Source organism: Salvelinus alpinus, chromosome 2 (assembly GCF_045679555.1).
Source record: "Salvelinus alpinus chromosome 2, SLU_Salpinus.1, whole genome shotgun sequence".
Taxonomy (NCBI): domain Eukaryota; kingdom Metazoa; phylum Chordata; class Actinopteri; order Salmoniformes; family Salmonidae; genus Salvelinus; species Salvelinus alpinus.
This window is the reverse complement of record NC_092087.1, coordinates 90,563,094-90,587,385: the sequence shown is the minus strand read 5'-3', so window position 1 is coordinate 90,587,385 and position 24,292 is coordinate 90,563,094. Positions and strand designations below refer to the sequence as shown.

General features: G+C 46.8%; 1 protein-coding gene across 2 annotated transcripts; it reads left to right on the top strand.

Moving 5' to 3' along the window:
• Window positions 1-52: 52 nt before the first annotated feature.
• Window positions 53-23,533, top strand: slc25a23a (solute carrier family 25 member 23a). Of its 2 annotated transcripts, none has more exons than XM_071389929.1 (10): window positions 53-250; window positions 11,794-11,917; window positions 12,199-12,286; window positions 19,468-19,579; window positions 19,986-20,144; window positions 20,850-21,023; window positions 21,725-21,838; window positions 22,141-22,308; window positions 22,608-22,755; window positions 23,298-23,533. In XM_071389929.1, exons 1-10 carry the CDS (start codon window positions 53-55, stop codon window positions 23,486-23,488), a joined length of 1,476 nt encoding a protein of 491 aa, XP_071246030.1. In that variant the 3' UTR covers window positions 23,489-23,533. The 2 variants fall into 2 exon arrangements, with proteins under 2 accessions (XP_071246030.1, XP_071246029.1); XM_071389928.1 differs by having other exon boundaries at window positions 11,791-11,917.
• Window positions 23,534-24,292: the final 759 nt, after the last annotated feature.

The following is a 24,292-nucleotide window of genomic DNA, read 5'->3' as shown; positions in this document are numbered from 1 at the left end:
TCTATAGGCTATTCCACCCGGATCTAACCGACGCAGCCAACCGTCACTACGCATGGGTCAGCCGGGGGCTCGGATCCCCCGGGGCTGGAGGACCCAGGCCCGCTGCCAGGAGGATGTCGACCCGGAGAGGGAGAAGAAATGGGTGGAACTGTTCGACGAACTGGACTTGAACAGTGATGGAGTCATCGATATCCACGAGCTCCGGGTGGGGTTGGCGAAACGTGGACTCTCCCGCCGCGCGGTGGACCGGGTAAGCAGCCAACGAGCCCGGGCAGCAACTCGGCTGTCATTCGGTATACCTTGATGATGATCACGAATTACGTTTTTTTACGTGAAACGTTTGGCTATAGCCTAAACTCACACGGTGGGGGTTCCCCCTAGCCATCACCAGCCACCAATTGCATGTTGTGTGTGTGTGTGTGTGTGTGAGTGTGAGTGTGAGTGTGTGTGTGTGATGTCCCTGATGAGGATTCCCCCGTGTATCTGCATCACCCATACTGTTTCACCTCTTCCATATTCTATCCTACTCTGTTCTGTTCTACTCTATTAGACTCTACAGGTCAGACAGTAGTCTGCTGTGGGTAGATTGGATATGTATTTGACTGTATTAGGCTCAGACAAGAGCAGGGCGCTGAATTCCACAGTATAGGCCAGGGGTGGGCAACTCCAGTCCTCTGGCCGAGTGGTGTCACACTTTCCCCCATCCCTAGCAAACACAGCTGGTTAAACTAATTACAATTTTATTGTTATGTTATTGTGTTACTTTTTTTGTAATTTTTTACTTTAGTTTATTTGGTAAATATTTTCTTAAACTCTTCTTGACCTGCACTGTTGGTTAAGGGCTTGTAGGTAAGCATTTCACGGTAAAGTCTACACTTGTTGTATTCGGCGCATGTGACAAATACAGTTTATTATTGGAGTCAGGTGTGTTAGCTGGGGCTGGGGGCAAACATTTGACACCAATCAGGGCCCCGGGGACTGCAGTTGCCCATCCCTGGTATAGGCTATACGAAGGTAGCCTGAGTGCCAGTCAGTTTGTGCTATCATGCCAAACATGTCTTGACAATGACAGCAATGGAGCTGGCAAAAGCACTAACACATCTGAGACTACCAGGCTATATGAAGATAGATAGGTAACCTCCTGAGACTACCAGGCTATATGAAGATAGATAGGTAACCTCCTGAGACTACCAGGCTATATGAAGATAGATAGGTAACCTCCTGAGACTACCGGGCTATATGAAGATAGATAGGTAACCTCCTGAGACTACCAGGCTATATGAAGATAGATAGGTAACCTCCTGAGACTACCAGGCTATATGAAGATAGATAGGTAATCTCCTGAGACTACCAGGCTATATGTAGATAGATAGGTAACCTCCTGAGACTACCAGGCTATATGAAGATAGATAGGTAACCTCCTGAGACTACCAGGCTATATGAAGATAGATAGGTAACCTCCTGAGACTACCAGGCTATATGTAGATAGATAGGTAACCTCCTGAGACTACCAGGCTATATGAAGATAGATAGGTAACCTCCTGAGACTACCAGGCTATATGAAGATAGATAGGTAACCTCCTGAGACTACCAGGCTATATGAAGATAGATAGGTAACCTCCTGAGACTACCAGGCTATATGAAGATAGATAGGTAACCTCCTGAGACTACCAGGCTATATGAAGACAGATAGGTAACCTCCTGAGACTACCAGGCTATATGAAGATAGATAGGTAACCTCCTGAGACTACCAGGCTATATGAAGATAGATAGGTAACCTCCTGAGACTACCAGGCTATATGAAGACAGATAGGTAACCTCCTGAGACTACCAGGCTATATGAAGATAGATAGGTAACCTCCTGAGACCACCAGGCTATATGAAGATAGATAGGTAACCTCCTGAGACTACCAGGCTATATGAAGATAGATAGGTAACCTCCTGAGACTACCAGGCTATATGAAGATAGATAGGTAACCTCCTGAGACTACCAGGCTATATGAAGATAGATAGGTAACCTCCTGAGACTACCAGGCTATATGAAGATAGATAGGTAACCTCCTGAGACTACCAGGCTATATGTAGATAGATAGGTAACCTCCTGAGACTACCAGGCTATATGAAGATAGATAGGTAACCTCCTGAGACTACCAGGCTATATGAAGATAGATAGGTAACCTCCTGAGACTACCAGGCTATATGAAGACAGATAGGTAACCTCCTGAGACTACCAGGCTATATGAAGATAGATAGGTAACCTCCTGAGACTACCAGGCTATATGAAGATAGGTAACTGATAGGAGAATGATGTTCTCCAGGTAAATAACCCAATTTAATTATATTACTCCGTCTGCAAACCAGAATTTGTAAGATCCTGGTCGAATGAAACAGACTAAAATAGTCAAAAAGGTTTATTCACGGGAACGTTCTAAAGTCAAGAATACAAAACAATACATTTTATACTGGCTTCTCACGCCCACACATTCACACAACCATACGCACACACATTCACACACACAGCCATACGCACACACACACACATTCACACAACCATATGCACACACATTCACACACTCACTACCCAGCCGCCAGAGATTAGTGACCTTGTCCTTGACACGTACTCCCTGTTCTCTCCCAAATCTCTAGTCAGGTCAGCACCGAGCTCAGACAGTCTGTGTTTAAAATACCATGAAGACATATTGTTTTACCCTAATTCTGACTAGGACTACACATTTATTGATTATGATTTTATACATTCTAATCAATTCCATACAATTATATGTTTCAGGGCGGAATATTCTAATCATTCAATTAACAGATCATTTTCACCTAACAATCCACCCTGAATGACTAAATAATACACACTGATACATCAATTGTATACAAGAATAATCCATACCAATACATTGCTTATCATATCCTGCTATATGTTACACCATCTATTGCAAGCCCAACAGTTTCCCCCCTCTCTGGGTGGGGAGACCTCCTTCCCTGCTATCAGATTCACAGTGGTCATAAGTTATCTGCCACAGTTCTTTGTCTGCTATGATTCAAACACATTTCCACATGTTTTACAGTGACAGGGTGGAATCCTTTTAATTATTGCCTAAACATTTACTACAAAAAATTACACATCTATTTTTATTAATATTGTCAATGTCACTCAAAATCAATGTCCCAAAACCAATATGTGTATTTTCATTCCTTATCCATCAGTGACAGTTATAGGCCTACATTAGGTATCCTAACACTTCCTGTTTAGGTTTTTATTACAATCTTCATAAAAAAACAGTCTTAACCTTTTGTAAGGTAACCTTTTTTTAAAGTCCACGTTAGTTTAGTAGTTGCAGGAACTCCACTATATTTCCAAGCTAATATATTTGTATATAGGCTATTATAGGTAAGAGGGGTGCATGAACTCAAGCAGTATAAAAGCCGGTGCCGGTCCTCAGCTCCGGTAAGATCCTGCCCAAGTCAAACACTGCTCACAGTTAAGACTGTGTCCCATATAGAACTTTATTCCTTTTACATAGGTAATTTAGGGTTCCATTCTGGACACAGACAGTATAGGCCTTAAGTCTACTAAATCACCATTCTGTTGGAGAGCTATAGGGCATTGTTTTGTGTGTTTGAATGTGTTACTGTTGACTTTGTTCTACACACGCACGCACGCACACACACACACACACACACACACACACACACACACACACACACACACACACACACACACACACACACACACACACACACACACACACACACACACACACACACACACACACACACACACACCTCCCGCTATCAGTTTATGGCTGTTTCTCTTGGCAGAAAGAGTGTAGCAGACAAACACACAGTGGTGTTTTGTCTGTGTTCACGTGTGTCGGTGAGAGTACGTTCCCTATTTTAGTTCAAGGAGAGAGTTGGTAAGCCGAGAAAGCATTTAACCTTTCCCACTCACGCTCTCTCTTTTCTCTCTCTCTCTCTCTTTTCTCTCTCCCTCTCTCTCTCTCTGTCTTTTCTCTCTCTCTCTCTGTCTTTTCTCTCTCTCTCTCTCTCTCTCTCTCTCTCTCTCTCTCTCTCTCTCTCTCTCTGTCTTTTCTCTCTCTCTCTGTCTTTTCTCTCTCCCTCCCTCCCTCTCTCTCTGTCTTTTCTCTCTCTCTCTCTCTCTGTCTTTTCTCTCTCTCTCTGTCTTTTCTCTCTCTCTCTCTCTCTCTCTCTCTCTCTCATTGCTTTCTCTCTCTCTGTCTTTTCTCTGTCTCTCTTTCTCCCTTTCTTTCTTTCTCTCTCTTTCTCTCTCTCTCTCAACTGGGGTTGTGTCACTACTGATCACTACTGAATTCCTCCTGATCCTGTTTAATTTCCTACATAAACCCTTTTGAATTACTTGGAAACTGACCCATTTACTACTGTTTGTCTACTCAAAATCACTGTTGTTTCACTCCTGTGTCACTACTTGGCCAGTGAACATGTTACTTCCTCTAGTTTCTAACTGGAGTTAATATCATCAAACAAGACATAATAACCTTCTACAAACGTAATAGCATTTAAAAAAGATAAGTTATTACATAACATATTACATTACATATTACATAACATATTACATTACATATTACATAACATATTACATATTACAATACATATTACAATACATATTACATAACATATTACATATATTACATTACATTACATATTACATTATATATTACATATTACATAACATATTATATTACATAACATATTACATATTACAATACACATTACATATTACATTACATATTACATAACATATTACATTACATATTACATAACATATAACATATTACAATACATATTACATATTACAATACATATTACATTACAAATTACATATTACAATACATATTACAGAACATATTACAGAACATACAACATAACATATTACATATTACATTACATATTACATATTACAATACATATTACATATTACAATACATATTACATATTACATTACATATGACAAAACATATTACATTACATATTACAATACATATTACATTACATAACATATTACAATAGATATACTTTTGTTAATCCCTTTGACGTAAACTGTCTCCACATCGTCTTTTGTGTTGCAGCCACATTTGTCCACCACATCATTTTTGGGAAAAAATAAAGACAAGAGACAACCAATTATAAGCCATTATCAATCATCTGCTAACAGAGGTCACATCCGCTAACAGAGATCACATCCGCTAACAGAGATCACATCCGCTAACAGAGGTCACATCCGCTAACAGAGGTCACATCTGCTTACAGAGGTCACATCTGCTTACAGAGGTCACATCTGCTAACAGAGATCACATCCCGTAAACAGAGTTCACATCTACTAACAGAGGTCACATCCGCTAACATAGTTCACATCCGCTAACAGAGGTCACATCCGCTAACAGAGGTCACATCCGCTAACAGAGGTCACATCCGCTAACAGAGGTCACATCCGCTAACAGAGGTCACATCCGCTAACAGAGATCACATCCGCTAACAGAGGTCACATCCGCTAACAGAGCTCACATCCGCTAACAGAGGTCACATCCGCTAACAGAGATCACATCCGCTAACAGAGATCACATCCGCTAACAGAGGTCACATCCGCTAACAGAGGTCACATCCGCTAACAGAGGTCACATCCGCTAACAGAGGCCACATCCGCTAACAGAGGCCACATCCGCTAACAGAGGCCACATCCGCTAACAGAGGCCACATCCGCTAACAGAGGCCACATCCGCTAACAGAGGCCACATCCGCTAACAGAGGCCACATCCGCTAACAGAGGTCACATCCGCTAACAGAGGTCACATCCGCTAACAGAGGTCACATCCGCTAACAGAGGTCACATCCGCTAACAGAGATCACATCCGCTAACAGAGGTCACATCCGCTAACAGAGGTCACATAAACCAACACACATATATTTTTTTAGAAACAATGTTAATCTGACCAACAATGGCCTTCAGTCTTCTTATGTCAAGGGCCTTCTTGGCAACAGGTCAAAAGAGCCCTAGTAGAATGGGTAAGTATGGCAATATGAACATAATGTACATTTGCATACAAACACAAATACTTAATAGCTAGCATGATGAAAACAGAGGCTACGTAGCTATATTTCAATGGGACTAGCAAACAGCTAGGATAAACACAAGACCGTTTTGGTTTGTAATCTTTTTGATCTGGTAAAAGTGATATAAAACGGCTAAACAACGACAGGAAAGTAACTCATAAAGCATACAGGAAAGTTGAACTTACAGATGGTGCCAGCATAGCGGCTATGGAAGACAGGATGACGAAGGATTGTCAAAAACAGTAGCTAGCTAACAATAACCAACTACTTCCTGTTTTGTCTTCTTCTGCGGTCGCGAAAAGCCTGTTTTGTAAAGCTGTAGTGTTTTGACCACTTATTTACTAGCAACATCAAGTAGTGAAAATCTCTACCTGGTTACTACTGGAAACACGACTGTTTTCCTACTGAACACTACACAACTCTACCTGGTTACTACTGGAAACACGACTGTTTTCTTACTGAACACTACCCAACTCTACCTGGTTACTATGGAAACACGACTGTTTTCTTACTGAACACTACACAACTCTACCTGATTACTACTGGAAACACGACTGTTTTCCTACTGAACACTACACAACTCTACCTGGTTACTATGGAAACACGACTGTTTTCCTACTGAACACTACACAACTCTACCTGATTACTACTGGAAACACGACTGTTTTCCTACTGAACACAACACAACTCTACCTGATTACTATGGAAACACGACTGTTTTCCTACTGAACACAACACAACTCTATCTGATTACTACTGGAAACACGACTGTTTTCTTACTGAACACTACACAACTCTACCTGGTTACTATGGAAACACGACTGTTTTCCTACTGAACACTACACAACTCTACCTGATTACTATGGAAACACGACTGTTTTCCTACTGAACACTACACAACTCTACCTGGTTACTACTGGAAACACGACTGTTTTCTTACTGAACACTACACAACTCTTCCTGATTACTATGGAAACACGACTGTTTTCTTACTGAACACAACACAACTCTACCTGATTACTATGGAAACACGACTGTTTTCTTACTGAACACTACACAACTCTACCTGGTTACTACTGGAAACACGACTGTTTTCCTACTGAACACTACACAACTCTACCTGATTACTATGGAAACACGACTGTTTTCTTACTGAACACTACACAACTCTACCTGATTAACACTGGAAACACGACTGTTTTCTTACTGAACACTACACAACTCTATCTGATTACTATGGAAACACGACTGTTTTCCTACTGAACACTACACAACTCTATCTGATTACTATGGAAACACGACTGTTTTCCTACTGAACACTACACAACTCTATCTGATTACTATGGAAACACGACTGTTTTCCTATTGAACACTACACAACTCTACCTGATTACTACTGGAAACACGACTGTTTTCCTACTGAACACTACACAACTCTACCTGATTACTACTGGAAACACGACTGTTTTCCTACTGAACACAACACAACTCTACCTGATTAACACTGGAAACACGACTGTTTTCTTACTGAACACTACACAACTCTATCTGATTACTATGGAAACACGACTGTTTTCCTACTGAACACTACACAACTCTACCTGATTACTATGGAAACACGACTGTTTTCCTACTGAACACTACACAACTCTACCTGGTTACTACTGGAAACACGACTGTTTTCCTACTGAACACTACACAACTCTACCTGATTACTATGGAAACACGACTGTTTTCTTACTGAACACTACACAACTCTATCTGATTACTATGGAAACACGACTGTTTTCCTACTGAACACTACACAACTCTACCTGATTACTATGGAAACACGACTGTTTTCCTACTGAACACTACACAACTCTACCTGGTTACTACTGGAAACACGACTGTTTTCCTACTGAACACTACACAACTCTACCTGATTACTATGGAAACACGACTGTTTTCTTACTGAACACTACACAACTCTACCTGGTTACTACTGGAAACACGACTGTTTTCCTACTGAACACTACACAACTCTACCTGATTACTACTGGAAACACGACTGTTTTCTTACTGAACACTACACAACTCTACCTGATTACTACTGGAAACACGACTGTTTTCCTACTGAACACAACACAACTCTACCTGATTACTATGGAAACACGACTGTTTTCCTACTGAACACTACACAACTCTACCTGATTACTATGGAAACACGACTGTTTTCCTACTGAACACTACACAACTCTACCTGATTACTACTGGAAACACGACTGTTTTCCTACTGAACACTACACAACTCTACCTGATTACTATGGAAACACGACTGTTTTCCTACTGAACACTACACAACTCTACCTGATTAACACTGGCAACACGACTGTTTTCTTACTGAACACTACACAACTCTACCTGATTACTATGGAAACACGACTGTTTTCCTACTGAACACTACACAACTCTACCTGATTACTATGGAAACACGACTGTTTTCCTACTGAACACTACACAACTCTACCTGATTACTACTGGAAACACGACTGTTTTCTTACTGAACACTACACAACTCTACCTGATTACTATGGAAACACGACTGTTTTCCTACTGAACACTACACAACTCTACTTGTGTATCTTGAGTAAACTACACATTCACTACACAATCCCTACAGGTCTCTGCATAGAAGAGGTTTTGTGTAGTACTTTTTCATGAAGAGAGTATTATTGTTGTTGCTCTGACGACAACCCAGAACTTTGCCTTCTCTCCCCTCATCCTACCTTTCCATCTTTCCTCTCCTCATCTTCCTCATCTCCTGTCCTGCCCTCCTCATTGTCCTGTTCCATTCCCTATCTCCTTTCCCCTCTTCCTACTCTTCATCCTCCATTCCCCCTCCTCCTCCTCTTCCTGTGGAATGTTAGTTGTGCTGAGTGGTGACCCTAGGGGTCGAGGAGCAGAGAACACAGATGACTCTGTTACCTATGGCAACACGTGTGTGTGTGTGTGTGTGTGTGTGTGTGTGTGTGTGTGTGTGTGTGTGTGTGTGTGTGTGTGTGTGTGTGTGTGTGTGTGTGTGTGTGTGTGTGTGTGTGTGTGTGTGTGTGTGTGTGTGTGCTGGGGAGAATAATGCTCTGTTGTTAACGAGGGAGTAGGGCTGGTGGGAGGTTGGTAGACAGACAGGTTGACTGGAGCTGTGTGAAGGACTAGATTTATAGAGCAGGCCTACTGTGTCCATGACTAACAAACATCGGCCTGAGTCTCTGATGGCACCCTGTTCCCTATATAGTGCACTACATCTTGCCCTATGCTGCGGTCAAAAGACCAACTCAGTGGCCGCCGTGAGATTGAAGGGTTGGGAGTTTGATCTCCGGCTGGGTCATACCAAAGAGAGCATTAATTAGATGGATTGGGGGTCAGGCCCTGAGATAGACTAGTGTCCTGTCCAGGGGGTGAAAGCAGCCTCACACCACAGAAACAGGAGATAGACTAGTGTCCTGTCCAGGGGGTGAAAGCAGCCTCACCCTACAGAAACAGGAGATAGACTAGTGTCCTGTCCAGTCGGTGAAAGCAGCCTCACCCTACAGAAACAGGAGATAGACTAGTGTCCTGTCCAGTGGGTGTACTGGTACATCAAGCTGCCTCAAGCTACAGAAACAGGAGATAGACTAGTGTCCTGTCCAGGGGGTGTACTGGTACATCAAGCTGCCTCAAGCTACAGAAACAGGAGATAGACTAGTGTACTGTCCAGGGGGTGTACTGGTACATCAAGCTGCCTCACCCTACAGAAACAGGAGATAGACTAGTGTCCTGTCCAGTGGGTGTACTGGTACATCAAGCTGCCTCACGCTACAGAAACAGGAGATAGACTAGTGTCCTGTCCAGGGGGTGTACTGGTACATCAAGCTGCCTCACCCTACAGAAACAGAAAATAGGTTCCTGCCCCTTTGAGCTGTTCCGGCTTGATCAAGCCAAGGCTACTTACTTACTACGGCCAGGAGTAGTGCACTATATAGGAGGAATGGTCTCTGGTCTAGAGTAGTGCACTATATAGGGTACCATTTGGAATGCATCAAATGTCAATGTGTCTGTGATGTAATGTGACTGATCCAGGATTGACCTCAGAGTGGTTTGTAACTCTGTCTTTCTCAGGTTGTCTGTCAGTTTCAGTGTATTGACCTCAGAGTGGTTTTTAACTCTGTCTTTCTCAGGTTGTCTGTCAGTTTCAGTGTATTGATTTTGCTTCTTGTCTGTGCATCCGGCTGGCTTTGCATCTTCTTCCCCCCTTTCACCTCCACATTAACATTCCATCCACCACTTTCTCCTGTTCCTAACCATTTTGGCAACTCTTCTACCTCCTCTCTCTCTCCTCGCCCCACATCTCTCCATCTCCTCCTCCCCCACCTCTCCTCTCTCTCTCCTCGCCCCACATCTCTCCATCTCCTCCTCCCCCACCTCTCCTCTCTCTCTCCTCGCCCCACATCTCTCCATCTCCTCCTCCCCCACCTCTCCTCTCTCTCTCCTCGCCCCACATCTCTCCATCTCCTGCTCCCCCACCTCTCCTCTCCCCTCGCCCCACATCTCCCCATATCCTCTTCCCCCACCTCTCCTCTCTCTCTCCTCGCCCCACATCTCTCCATCTCCTCCTCCCCCACCTCTCCTCTTTCTCTCCTCGCCCCACATCTCTCCATCTCCTCCATCTCCTCCTCCCCCACATCTCCTCTCTCTCTCCTCGCCCCACATCGCCCCATCTCCTCCTCCCCCACCTCTCCTCTCTCTCTCCTCGCCCCACATCTCTCCATCTCCTCTTCCCCCACCTCTCCTCTCTCTCTCCTCGCCCCACATCTCTCCATCTCCTCCTCCCCCACCTCTCCTCTTTCTCTCCTCGCCCCACATCTCTCCATCTCCTCCTCCCCCACCTCTCCTCTCTCTCTCCTCGTCCCACATCTCTCCATCTCCTCATCCCCCACCTCTCCTCTCTCTCTCCTCGCCCCACATCTCTCCAACTCCTCCTCCCCCACCTCTCCTCTCTCTCTCCTCGCCCCACATCTCCCCATCTCCTTTTCCCCCACCTCTCCTCTCTCTCTCCTCGCCCCACATCTCTCCATCTCCTCCTCCCCCACCTCTCCTCTCTCTCTCCTCGCCCCACATCTCTCCATCTCCTCCTCCCCCACCTCTCCTCTCTCTCTCCTCGCCCCACATCTCTCCATCTCCTCCTCCCCCACCTCTCCTCTCTCCTCGCCCCACATCTCTCCATCTCCTCCTCCCCCACCTCTCCTCTCTCTCTCCTCGTCCCACATCTCTCCATCTCCTCCTCCCCCACCTCTCCTCTCTCTCTCCTCGCCCCACATCTCTCCATCTCCTCCTCCCCCACCTCTCCTCTTTCTCTCCTCGTCCCACATCTCTCCATCTCCTCCTCCCTCACCTCTTCTCTCTCTCTCCTCGTCCCACATCTCTCCATCTCCTCCTCCCCCACCTCTCCTCTCTCCTCGCCCCACATCTCTCCATTCCCTCTCCATCTCCCTCTCCACCCTTCCACCCTGTGCCCCTGCACCACCTTTCCACTCCCCCATCTCTTCAACCCCACCACCACCTCCTCCTCCCCCTTCCCCTCTCCATCCCCCTCTCCACCACCACCTCTGCCCCTACACCGCTCCTCCACCCCCCCCACTCCCTCTCCACCCCCCTTCTGTGCCCCCTCCCCAGCAGATTGTCAAGGAGGGGGACAGCAACAATGATGGAGAGTTGGACTTCCAGGAGTTCAGGCAATACCTCCGCTCCCACGAGCAAGAGCTGCGACTCATGTTCCGCAGCCTGGACCGCAACAATGATGGTTTGTAAAGATACATATGAACCCTACATATGTACGGGCTCCAGAATTACAGCTAAATGGAGAGTCTCTGTAGTTGTCTAGCCAAAATACGCAGACGTGTGCAGACCTACAATTTGTAACTTGATGCAAATATAAAATATAGCCAATTTTGCAAAGCTCACTGGGTTCTTGTGTTGCGTACGTACGTAAGGTATATGTGAATAAAATACACACTGAAAAACTCAATCAAAACACACAATCAAATACACACACCAACTCTGACGTGGATACTGTGTTTGCAGGTGAGATAGATGTATCAGAGATTCAGCAGTCCCTTCAATCTCTGGGAATAGCTGTGAGTCTGAAGGAGGCTGCCACGATCATGAAGAGGTCTGTACAATCTACTCTACTCATATCTACGCTATAATGATACAGTCTACTCTGGTTATATCTATGCTGTAATTGCACAGTCTAGTATGAATTGTAGAATGGCTTTTGTATTCTACAATTTGAGTTTTCAGACAATTATACTTTTATGTTTGCGAGTGTGAGTTTACATGAGTTTGTCCGTCCATGCGTGTGTGTGTGTGTGTGTGTGTGTGTGTGTGTGTGTGTGTGTGTGTGTGTGTGTGTGCGTGCGTGCGTATGTGTTCGTCCATGCATGTGTGTGTCCGTCCATATGTGGGTGTGTGTGTGTGTGTGTGTGTTGTTTGCGTCGGTCCATGCAAGTGTATGTGTGTGTGTGTGTGTTTGCGTCGGTCCATGCAAGTGTATGTGTGTGTGTGTTGTTTGCGTCGGTCCATGCAAGTGTGTGTATGTGTGTGTCTTCTAGGGTTGTCTTGGTCGACCCGAGAGTCGTCCTGTTCTTTTGACCAATCGATTGGTTGAAATGTTGAAACTTATTTTTCCATATATAATCAAATCAAAATCAAATTTTATTAGTCACATACACATGGTTAGCAGATGTTAATGCGAGTGTAGCGAAATGCTTGTGCTTCTAGTTCCGACAATGCAGTAATAACAACAAGTAATCTAACCTAACAATTCCACAACTACTACCTTATACACACAAGTGTAAAGGGATAAAGAATATGTACATAAAGATATATGAATGAGTGATGGTACAGAACGGCATAGGCAAGATGCAGTAGATGGTATAGAGTACGGTATATACATATGAGATGAGTACTGTAGGGTATGTAAACATAAAGTGGCATAGTTTAAAGTGGCTAGTGGTACATGTATTACATAAAGATGGCAAGATGCAGTAGATGATATAGAGTACAGTATATACATATACAGTGGGGAGAACAAGTATTTGATACACTGACAATTTTGCAGGTTTTCCTACTTACAAAGCATGTAGAGGTCTGTAATTTTTATCATAGGTACACTTCAACTGTGAGAGAAGGAATCTAAAACAAAAATCCAGAAAATCACATTGTATGATTTTTAATTAATTAATTTGCATTTTATTGCATGACATAAGTATTTGATACATCAGAAAAGCAGAACTGAATATTTGGTACAGAAACCTTAGTTTGCAATTACAGAGATCATACGTTTCCTGTAGTTCTTGACCAGGTTTGCACACACTGCAGCAGGGATTTTGGCCCACTCCTCCATACAGACCTTCTCCAGATCCTTCAGGTTTCGGGGCTGTCGCTGGGCAATACGGACTTTCGGCTCCCTCCAAAGATTTTCTATTGGGTTCAGGTCTGGAGACTGGCTAGGCCACTCCAGGACCTTGAGATGCTTCTTACGGAGCCACTCCTTAGTTGCCCTGGCTGTGTGTTTCGGGTCGTTGTCATGCTGGAAGACCCAGCCACGACCCATCTTCAATGCTCTTACTGAGGGAAAGAGGTTGTTGGTCAAGATCTCGCGATACATGGCCCCATCCATCCTCCCTTCAATACGGTGCAGTCGTCCTGTCCCCTTTGCAGAAAAGCATCCCCAAAGAATGATGTTTCCACCTCCATCCTTCACGGTTGGGATGGTGTTCTTGGGGTTGTACTCATCCTTCTTCTTCCTCCAAACACGGCGAGTGGAGTTTAGACCAAAAAGCTCTATTTTTGTCTCATCAGACCACATGACCTTCTCCCATTCCTCCTCTGGATCATCCAGATGGTCATTGGCAAACTTCAGACGGGCCTGGACATGCGCTGGCTTGAGCAGGGGGACCTTGCGTGCGCTGCAGGATTTTAATCCATGACGGCGTAGTGTGTTACTAATGGTTTTCTTTGAGACTGTGGTCCCAGCTCTCTTCAGGTCATTGACCAGGTCCTGCCGTGTAGTTCTGGGCTGATCCCTCACATTCCTCATGATCATTGATGCCCCACGAGGTGAGATCTTGCATGGAGCCCCAGACCGAGGGTGATTGACCGTCATCTTGAACTTCTTCCATTTTCTAATAATTGTGCCAACAGTTGTTGCCTTCTCACCAAGCTGCTTGGCTATTGTCCTGTAGCCCATCCCAGCCTTGTACAGGTCTACAATTTATCCCTGATGTCCTTACACAGCTCTCTGGTCTTGGCCATTGTGAGAGGTTGGAGTCTGTTTGATTGAGTGTGTGGACAGGTGTCTTTTATACAGGTAACGAGTTCAAACAGGTGCAGTTAATACAGGTAATGAGTGGAGAACAGGAGGGCTTCTTAAAGAAAAACTAACAGGTCTGTGAGAGCCGGAATTCTTACTGGTTGGTAGGTGATCAAATACTTATGTCATGCAATAAAATGCAAATTAATTACTTAAAAATCATACAATGTGATTTTCTGGATTTTTGTTTTAGATTCCGTCTCTCACAGTTGAAGTGTACCTATGATAAAAATGACAGACCTCTACATGCTTTGTAAGTAGGAAAACCTGCAAAATCGGCAGTGTATCAAATACTTGTTCTCCCCACTGTACATATGAGATGGGTAATGTAGGGTATGTAAACATTATATTAAGTGGCATTGTTTAAAGTGGCTAGTGGTACATTTTTACATAATTTCCATCAATTCCCATTTTTAAAGTGGCTGTAGTTGAGTCAGTATGTTGGCAGCGGCCGCTAAATGTTAGTGGTGGCTGTTTAACAGTCTGATGGCCTTGAGATAGAAGCTGTTTTTCAGTCTCTCGGTCCCTGCTTTGATGCACCTGTACTGACCTCGCCTTCTGGATGATAGCGGGGTGAACAGGCAGTGGCTTGGGTGGTTGTTGTCCTTGATGATCTTTATGGCCTTCCTGTGACATCGGGTGGTGTAGGTGTCCTCACTACCCTCTGGAGAGCCTTACGGTTGTGGGCGGAGCAGTTGCCGTACCAGGCGGTGATACAGCCCGACAGGATGCTCTCGATTGTGCATCTGTAGAAGTTTGTGAGTGCTTTTGGTGACAAGCCGAATTTCTTCAGCCTCCTGAGGTTGAAGAGGCGCTGCTGCGCCTTCTTCACAACGCTGTCTGTGTGGGTGGACCAATTCAGTTTGTCCGTGATGTGTACACCGAGGAACTTAAAACGTTCCACCTTCTCCACTACTGACCCGTCGATGTGGATAGGGGGGTGCTCCCTCTGCTGTTTCCTGAAGTCCACAATCATCTCCTTTGTTTTGTTGACGTTGAGTGTGAGGTTATTTTCCTGACACCACACTCCGAGGGCCCTCACCTCCTCCCTGTAGGCCGTCTCGTCGTTGTTGGTAATCAAGTCTACCACTGTAGTGTCATCCGCAAACTTGATGATTGAGTTGGAGGCGTGCATGGCCACGCAGTCGTGGGTGAACAGGGAGTACAGGAGAGGGCTCAGAACGCACCCTTGTGGGGCCCCAGTGTTGAGGATCAGCGGGGTGGAGATGTTGTTACCTACCCTCACCACCTGGGGGCGGCCCGTCCGGAAGTCCAGGACCCAGTTGCACAGGGCGGGGTCGAGACCCAGGGTCTCGAGCTTGATGACGAGTTTGGAGGGTACTATGGTGTTAAATGCTGAGCTGTAATCGATGAACAGCATTCTCACATAGGTATTCCTCTTGTCCAGATGGGTTAGGGCAGTGTGCAGTGTGGTTGCGATTGCGTCGTCTGTGGACCTATTGTGTCGGTAAGCAAATTGGAGTGGGTCTATGGTGTCCGGTAGGGTGGAGGTGATGTGGTCCTTGACTAGTCTCTCAAAGCACTTCATGATGACGGAAGTGAGTGCTACGGGGCGGTAGTCGTTTAGCTCAGTTACCTTAGCTTTCTTGGGAACAGGAACAATGGTGGCCCTCTTGAAGCATGTGGGAACAGCAGACTGGGATAAGGATTGATTGAATATGTCCGTAAACACACCAGCCAGCTGGTCTGCGCATGCTCTGAGGATGCGGCTGGGAATGCCGTCTGGGCCTGCAGCCTTGCGAGGGTTAACACGTTTAAATGTTTTACTCACCTCGGCTGCAGTGAAGGAGAGCCCGCAGGTTTTGGTAGCGGGCCGTGTCAGTGGCACTGTATTGTCCTCAAAGCGGGCAAAAAAGTTATTTAGCCTGTCTGGGAGCAAGACATCCTGGTCCGCGACGGGGCTGGTTTTCTTTTTGTAATCCGTGATAGACTGTAGACCCTGCCACATACCTCTTGTGTCTGAGCTGTTGAATTGCGACTCTATTTTGTCTCTGTACTGGGACTTAGCCTGTATGATTGCCTTGCGGAGAGAATAGCTACACTGTTTGTATTCGGTCATGTTTCCGGTCACATTGCCATGGTTAAAAGCAGTGGTTCGCGCTTTCAGTTTCACGCGAATGCTGCCGTCAATCCACGGTTTCTGGTTTGGGAATGTTTTAATCGTTGCTGTGGGTACGACATCGTCAATGCACTTCCTAATGAACTCGCTCACCGAATCAGCATATTCGTCCATGTTGTTGTTGGACGCAATGCGGAACATATTCCAATCCGCGTGATCGAAGCAGTCTTGAAGCGTGGAATCAGATTGGTCGGACCAGCGTTGAACAGACCTGAGCGCGGGAGCTTGTTGTTTTAGTTTCTGTTTGTAGGCTGGAATCAACAAAATGGAGTCGTGGTCAGCTTTTCCGAAAGGAGGGCGGGGGAGGGCCTTATATGCGTCGCGGAAGTTAGTATAACAATGATCCAGGGTTTTACCAGCCCTGGTAGCACAATCGATATGCTGATAGAATTTAGGGAGTTTTGTTTTTAGATTAGCCTTGTTAAAATCCCCAGCTACGATGAATGCAGCCTCAGGGTGTGTGGTTTCCAGTTTACAAAGAGTCAGATAAAGTTCGTTCAGGGCCATCGATGTGTCTGCTTGGGGGGAAATATATACGGCTGTGATTATGATCGAGGAGAATTCCCTTGGTAGATAATGCGGTCGACATTTGATTGTGAGGAGTTCTAGATCAGGTGAACAGAATGACTTGAGTTCCTGTGTGTTGTTATGATGATCACACCACGTCTCGTTAATCATAAGGCATACCCCCCCGCCCCTCTTCTTACCAGAAAGATGTTTGTTTCTGTCGGCGCGATGCGTGAAGAAACCAGCTCGCTGCACCGACTCCGTTAGCGTCTCTTGAGTTAGCCATGTTTCCGTGAAGCAGAGCACGTTGCAATCCCTGATGTCTCTCTGGAATGTTACCCGTGCTCGGATTTCATCAACCTTATTGTCAAGAGACTGGACATTGGCGAGTAGTATGCTAGGGAGTGGAGCGCGATGTGCCCGTCTCCGAAGCCTGACCAAGAGACCGCTACGTTTGCCCCTTTTACGGCGTCGCATAGGGTCCCCGGCTGGGATCAGATCCATTGTATTGGGTGGAAGGCAAAACACTGGATCCGTTTCGGGAAAGTCATATTCCTGGTTATAACGATGGTGAGTTGACGTTAATCGTATATTCAGTAGTTCCTCCCGACTGTATGTAATGAAACCTAAGATTACCTGGGGTACCGATGTAAGAAATAACACATAAAAAAACAAAATACTGCATATTTTCCAAGGAACGCGAAGCGAGGCGGCCATCTCGGTCGGCGCCTTTTATGTGAGTGTATAGACAGTATATAGACAGACACACCCCCTATGTGTTTGAATAAAACCATGTGCACTGAGCTTGTCTGATGCTTTAAGCACACTGATTTGACTAAATAATTAAGACGCACAAATGACTCAAGAAAGAGTCCGATGGTCACACTGTGTGACTGGCGCACGCTGTCTCTCCTCCTACTGCAGAGAAAAGGCACCACAGCTGAGAGTTTATTGTCCTGTCTCTCTCTCCTACTACTGCAGAGAAAAGACACCACAGCTGAGAGTTTATTGTCCTGTCTCTCTCTCCTCCTACTGCAGAGAAAAGGCACCACAGCTGAGAGGTTATTGTCCTGTCTCTCTCTCCTCCTACTGCAGAGAAAAGACACCACAGCTGAGAGTTTATTGTGCTGTCTCTCTCTCCCCCCTACTGCAGAGAAAAGGCACTACAGCTGAGAGTTTATTGTCCTGTCTCTCTCTCCTACTACTGCAGAGAAAAGACACCACAGCTGAGAGTTTATTGTCCTGTCTCTCTCTCCTCCTACTGCAGAGAAAAGGCACCACAGCTGAGAGTTTATTGTCCTGTCTCTCTCTCCTCCTACTGCAGAGAAAAGGCACCACAGCTGAGAGTTTATTGGGCTGTCTCTCTCTCCTCCTACTTTATTACAGCAAAGATTAAAAACAGCCGAATCTGTGAAATGACTTTATCCAACATTTTGCCGTTGCGTGAGGCTTGGTGCTCATGGAATCAGTAGGCTGTTAAAGACACACTCAAACAGGGGACAGAAGCAGGATCTGTCTTCTTTCTGTAGAGATATATATGGATGATTTATAAAGCCTGGTACATTTAACACTTAGGCTATTGATTATAGATCTAGTTAAATAGTTTCCTCTCTCCTCAATGTTCTTAGACTATTAGGTTCAAGGGAAGGGCTGTTTCCTCGACTCTGCTGCCTCCGCCACATTGTTCTCAACCCCAATACGCTGGTTTGTTGTCAGGGAAAGGTGCCAATTCTACGGCTCACTGAAGATTATGTTTCAGGACCGCGGACAGCGACCGTATCCGACGCGGGAGAAAGAGCATTTGTTATGAAATAATAATAATAATAATAAATAATATATAACATTATTTTAACATAATATAACCATAAACAATTTCAGTATCACGTCTTAGAGTGATGGACTGTGCCACCCCCACGGCCTCCACAATGGATCAGTCCACTGAGACAGGAGCCAATCAGACGGTGTCTTGTACAAAAACAAGATATAATCATGTGCTACTGCTGGACTAAAGAAATGTCGGTCGACCAACAGCCTGTCAACCCGAACAATCCACCAGTCCACTAGATGGGGTCAGCCCTAGTGTGTCCGTCCGTGTGTGTGTGTCTGTCTGTGTGTGTGTTTGTCCGTCTGTGTGTGTGTCCGTCCGTGTGTGTGTGTCCGTCCGTGTGTGTGTTTGTCCGTGTGTGTGTGTCCGTCCGTGTGTGTGTGTGTCCGTCTGTGTGTGTGTACGTGTCGTGCTATGTGGCTGTGTGTGTGTACGTGTCGTGCTATGTGTCTATGTGTGTGTACGTGTCGTGCTGTGTGTAACATTCTGTCTGTCTCTGGTCAGTATTGACAGGGATGGTAACATGACCATCGACTGGGATGAGTGGCGAGATCACTTCCTGTTCAACCCCATACACAGTCTGGAAGACATCTCTCGCTTCTGGAAACACTCTCATGTGAGTCACACACACAGACTCGCATGGACGGATGTACACACACACACACACACACACACACACACACACACACACACACACACACACACACACACACACACACACACACAGGAAACACAGCAGAGATGTAGCCTGGATACCAGTTTGACAACTTTGTTGTTTAGTAACTAAGTAGATTGTCAAATGACTCCCCCTCCTTCCTCCCCCCTCCCTCTTCCTCTCCCTTGCTCTCCTCCATCCCTACCTCTCCCTCCTCCCCCTCCATCCCTACCTCTCCCTCCCTCCCCTACCTCTCCCTCCCTCCATCCCTACCTCTCCCTCCCCCCTACCTCTCCCTCCTCCCTCCTCCCCCTCCATCCCTACCTCTTCCCCCCTCTCCCTCCTTCCCCCCTCTCTCTCTGTCTAGATGCTGGACATAGGAGACAACCTGACCTGTCCTGATGAGTTCTCCGAGCAGGAGAAGAAGTCAGGGTTCGTCTGGAGACAGCTGATGGCTGGAGCTATGGCAGGATCAGTCTCCCGGACCGGCACCGCCCCACTGGATCGCCTTAAAGTCTTCCTGCAGGTGAGGAGAGGAGAAGAGAAGAGAGGACAGAAGAGGAGAATAGGAGAAAAGGAGAGTGGAGGGTAGGAGTCTAGAGGAGAGGAGAGGAGAAGAAAGGAGAGGAAAGGAGACTAGAGGAGAGGGGAGGAAGGGAGAGTTGAGTAGAGGGAAGGGGAGGAGACTAGAGGAAAGGAGGGAAGATAAGAGTAGAGGGGAGGGGAGCAGAGCAGACTAGAGAAAAGGAGAGGAGAGGAGAGGAGAGGAGAGGAGAGGAGAGGAGAGGAGAGGAGAGGAGAGGAGAGGAGAGGAGAGGAGAGGAGAGGAGAGGAGAGGAGAGGAGAAAGGTGGTTGGTGAAATGAAGTTGCCCCTACACACTGGTCTAAGTTCAGCTTCACATGTCTCCTCTAAATGGTTCAGGTTAGGATAGGGGGAAGGTAAACTGTTCCTAGATCTGGTCCTGAGGTGGAGACGTGTATTCAGCTCCACCTGGTGGGAATGTGAAGTATCACCACTGAAAGATTCTAACTATAGAGTCGTTATCTAACTTGTGTACTGTACATCATGTGTTCACTCCAGATCACTCTGTGCTATTAATATTATATGACATGATCGACTAGTCAGGTCTGAATAAGAGCTGTTTAGAGGGTGTGTCAAAAGCAGTGTACTAAAGAGGGTGTCATTTAGGACACCCCTCCTGATAGACTGTGTCTGTCCCCCCCCCCCAGGTGCATGGCTCGACCCCGGGGAACCCTGCAGGGGCCCTTGGGGTGGGGAACATGATCAGTGGGCTGAGGGCCATGGTGAAGGAGGGGGGGTTCAGTTCCCTGTGGAGGGGCAACGGGGTCAACGTCCTGAAGATCGCCCCCGAGACCGCCATCAAGTTCTGGGCCTACGAACAGGTGGAGTGGAGCGGGACTGGGAGCCACAGACAACTACACTACACTACACTACACTACACTACACTACACCATACTACACTAAACTACACTACACTACACCACACTACACTACACTACACTACACTACACTACACCATACTACACTACAGTACACTACACTACACTACACCATACTACACTACACTACACTACACTACAGTGCACTACACTACAGTACACTACACTACACTACACTACACTACAGCACACCACACTACAGTACACTACACTACACTACAGTACACTACAGTGCACTACACTACACTACACCACACCACACCACACCACACCACACCACAGTACAGTACACTACACTACACTACACTACACTACAGTACACCACACCACACCACACCACACCATACTATACTATACTATACTATACTATACTATACTATACTACACTACAGTACACTCTCTCTCTCTGTCTTCCCCTCTTTCTGTCATTGTCTCTCATTCATTGACTCTCCATCTCTTCCTCCCTTATCTGACTTATCCTCCTCTCTCCCCCTTATCCTTGTCCATTCCCTCTTTCTCTCTTCCTCTCTCTATATACTTTCTCTCTTCCTCTCTCTATATTCTCTCCATCCCTCCATCTCCTCTCCTCTCTCTCTCGTTTTCTCTCTCTCTCGTTTTCTCTCTCTCTCTCTCTCTTTCTGTAGATCAAGAGGTGGATGAGTGGCAGTAAGGAGAGGGGACCTCTGAGGGTTCATGAGAGGTTTGTAGCTGGGTCATTAGCAGGAGCTACCGCTCAGACAGCCATCTACCCTATGGAGGTTAGAGCACACACACTCACATTCAAAAATACACACACATACACACACTAAAATACACATAAACACACACATTAAAATACACATACACACACTAAAATAATGTACACACAAACACAGTAAAATACACACGAAAATAAACACATTTACGCATGCACTCCAGCACACACACACACTCAAAAATACACACATTCACACACTTGTATACACACACATACACTGATGTGGAAAAACATTATTTCTTCCAAATGCACTAACAAACTCTCCCTCCCTCCCTCCCCCCTCCTCCCTCCTCCCTCCCCCAGGTCCTGAAGACTCGTCTGACTCTGGGGAAGACAGGCCAGTACACCAGTGTGTTAGACTGTGCCAGACAGATCCTCCACAGGGAGGGCATCATGGCCTTCTATAAAGGATACATACCCAACATCATAGGCATCATACCCTACGCTGGCATTGACCTCGCCGTCTACGAGGTGTGTGTGTGTGTGGGGGGGGGGGGGGGGGAGAATGTGGGAGGGTGTGGGGGGGACCACATCACTGATGTAGTTGGTAATGTCTCTCTCCCCTCCCTCTCTCTCTCTCCCCTCCCTCTCTCTCTCACCCTCTCTCTCTCCCCTCCCTCTTCCACCCTCTCTCTCTCTCCGCTCCCTCTCTCTCCCTCTCCACTCTCTCTCCCCCTCTCTCTCCCCTCTCTTTCACCCTCTCTCTCTCTCACCCTCTCTCTCTCTCCCTCTCCCCTCTCTCTCCCCTCTCTCTACTTCCTCTCTCCCAGACTATGAAGAATGCATGGCTAGCGAGGCACACAGATTCAGCAGACCCAGGTGTTTTCGTGTTGGTGGGGTGTGGTACCATGTCCAGTACCTGTGGTCAACTAGCCAGTTACCCTCTGGCTCTGGTCAGGACACGCATGCAGGCACAGGGTGAGACAGGGGGAGGTGGGGGGGGTAGGGGTGTGTGAGAGGGGGAGGTGGGGGGGTAGGGGTGTGTGAGAGGGGGAGGTGGGGGGTTAGGGGTGTGTGAGAGGGGGGGTAGGGGGGTAGGGGTGTGTGAGAGGGGGAGGTGGGGGGTAGGGGTGTGTGAGAGGGGGAGGTGGGGGGGTAGGGGTGTGTGAGAGGGGGAGGTGGGGGGGGTAGGGGTGTGTGAGAGGGGGAGGTGGGGGGGTAGGGTGTGTGAGAGGGGGAGGTGGGAGGTAGGGGTGTGTGAGAGGGGGAGGTGGGAGATAGGGCTGTGTGAGAGGGGGGGTAACAGTAAACTGACATTTATCTACCTGTCACTTTTCCCCATATGTGCATCCGCTCTCTCTCCTCCCTCTCCTCTTCCTCCTATCCTCCTCTCCCTCCCTCCTCCTCCCTCTCCTCTTCCTCCTATCCTCCTCTCCCTCCCTCCTCCTCCCTCTCCTCTTCCTCCTATCCTCCTCTCCCTCCCTCCTCCTCCCTCTCCTCTTCCTCCTCTCCTCCTCCAGCCTCTGTGAAGGGCGGCCCTCAGCTCTCCATGCTAGGTCTGTTCCAGAACATTGTGACCCAGGAGGGCGTGGCCGGCCTCTACCGCGGCATCGCCCCCAACTTCCTGAAAGTCATCCCCGCCGTCAGCATCTCCTACGTAGTTTATGAACACATGAGGAAAGTCCTGGGGGTGGAGAGATCTCCTACGTAGTTTATGAACACATGAGGAACGTCCTGGGGGTGGAGAGATACAGATGAGGGAGGGAGGGAGGGAGGGAGGGAGGGAGGGAGGGAGGGAGGGAGGTATCATAGATGCCTTGGAGAGAATAAGGTGAAAGAGGGAGGGAGGGAGGGAGATATCATAGATGCCTTGGAGAGAATAAGGTGAAAGAGGGAGGGAGGGAGGGAGGGAGGGAGGGAGGGAGGGAGGGAGGGGTGGAGAGATACAGATGAGGGTGGAGGGGGGTGGAGAGAGGGGAGGGAGAGAGATATCATAGATGCCTTGGAGAGAATAAGGTGAGGGAGGGAGGGAGGGATCGTAGATGCATTTGAATGGGGGAGAGAATGAGGTGAGAGAAGGGGAGATAGAGAGAGAGGGGGATGGAGACGAGACAGACCAATGTGGGTGGCAGCTATGTGCTTGTTGCATGACCACGCCTAAAGACACAGTGAGAGGAGACGGAGGGAGGGAACGAAGGAGGGCGAGAGAGAAAGGGAGGAATGAATAAAATAACGGAGAGAGACATCTCAAGTCCTGCACCCAAGTGATGTCTAACCGTGTGGAAGCTTTGTGGTTGCAAGTGTCAACATGGTTTCTATGACAACACGTGTGACGTTTTACATGGCCTGCGCTGCATGTGGAGGTGTTTCTGGTTTTGAAAACTAGCCGTCTGGCTTCTCTACTACTGAGTTGGGCTTTTCTCTCGCTGCATTAACAACGGGTGAGGACATGTTTGACAACTAACGGTGCTTCAAGACTTTGACCAAAAACGAAACCCTTTACCAGTTCACTACT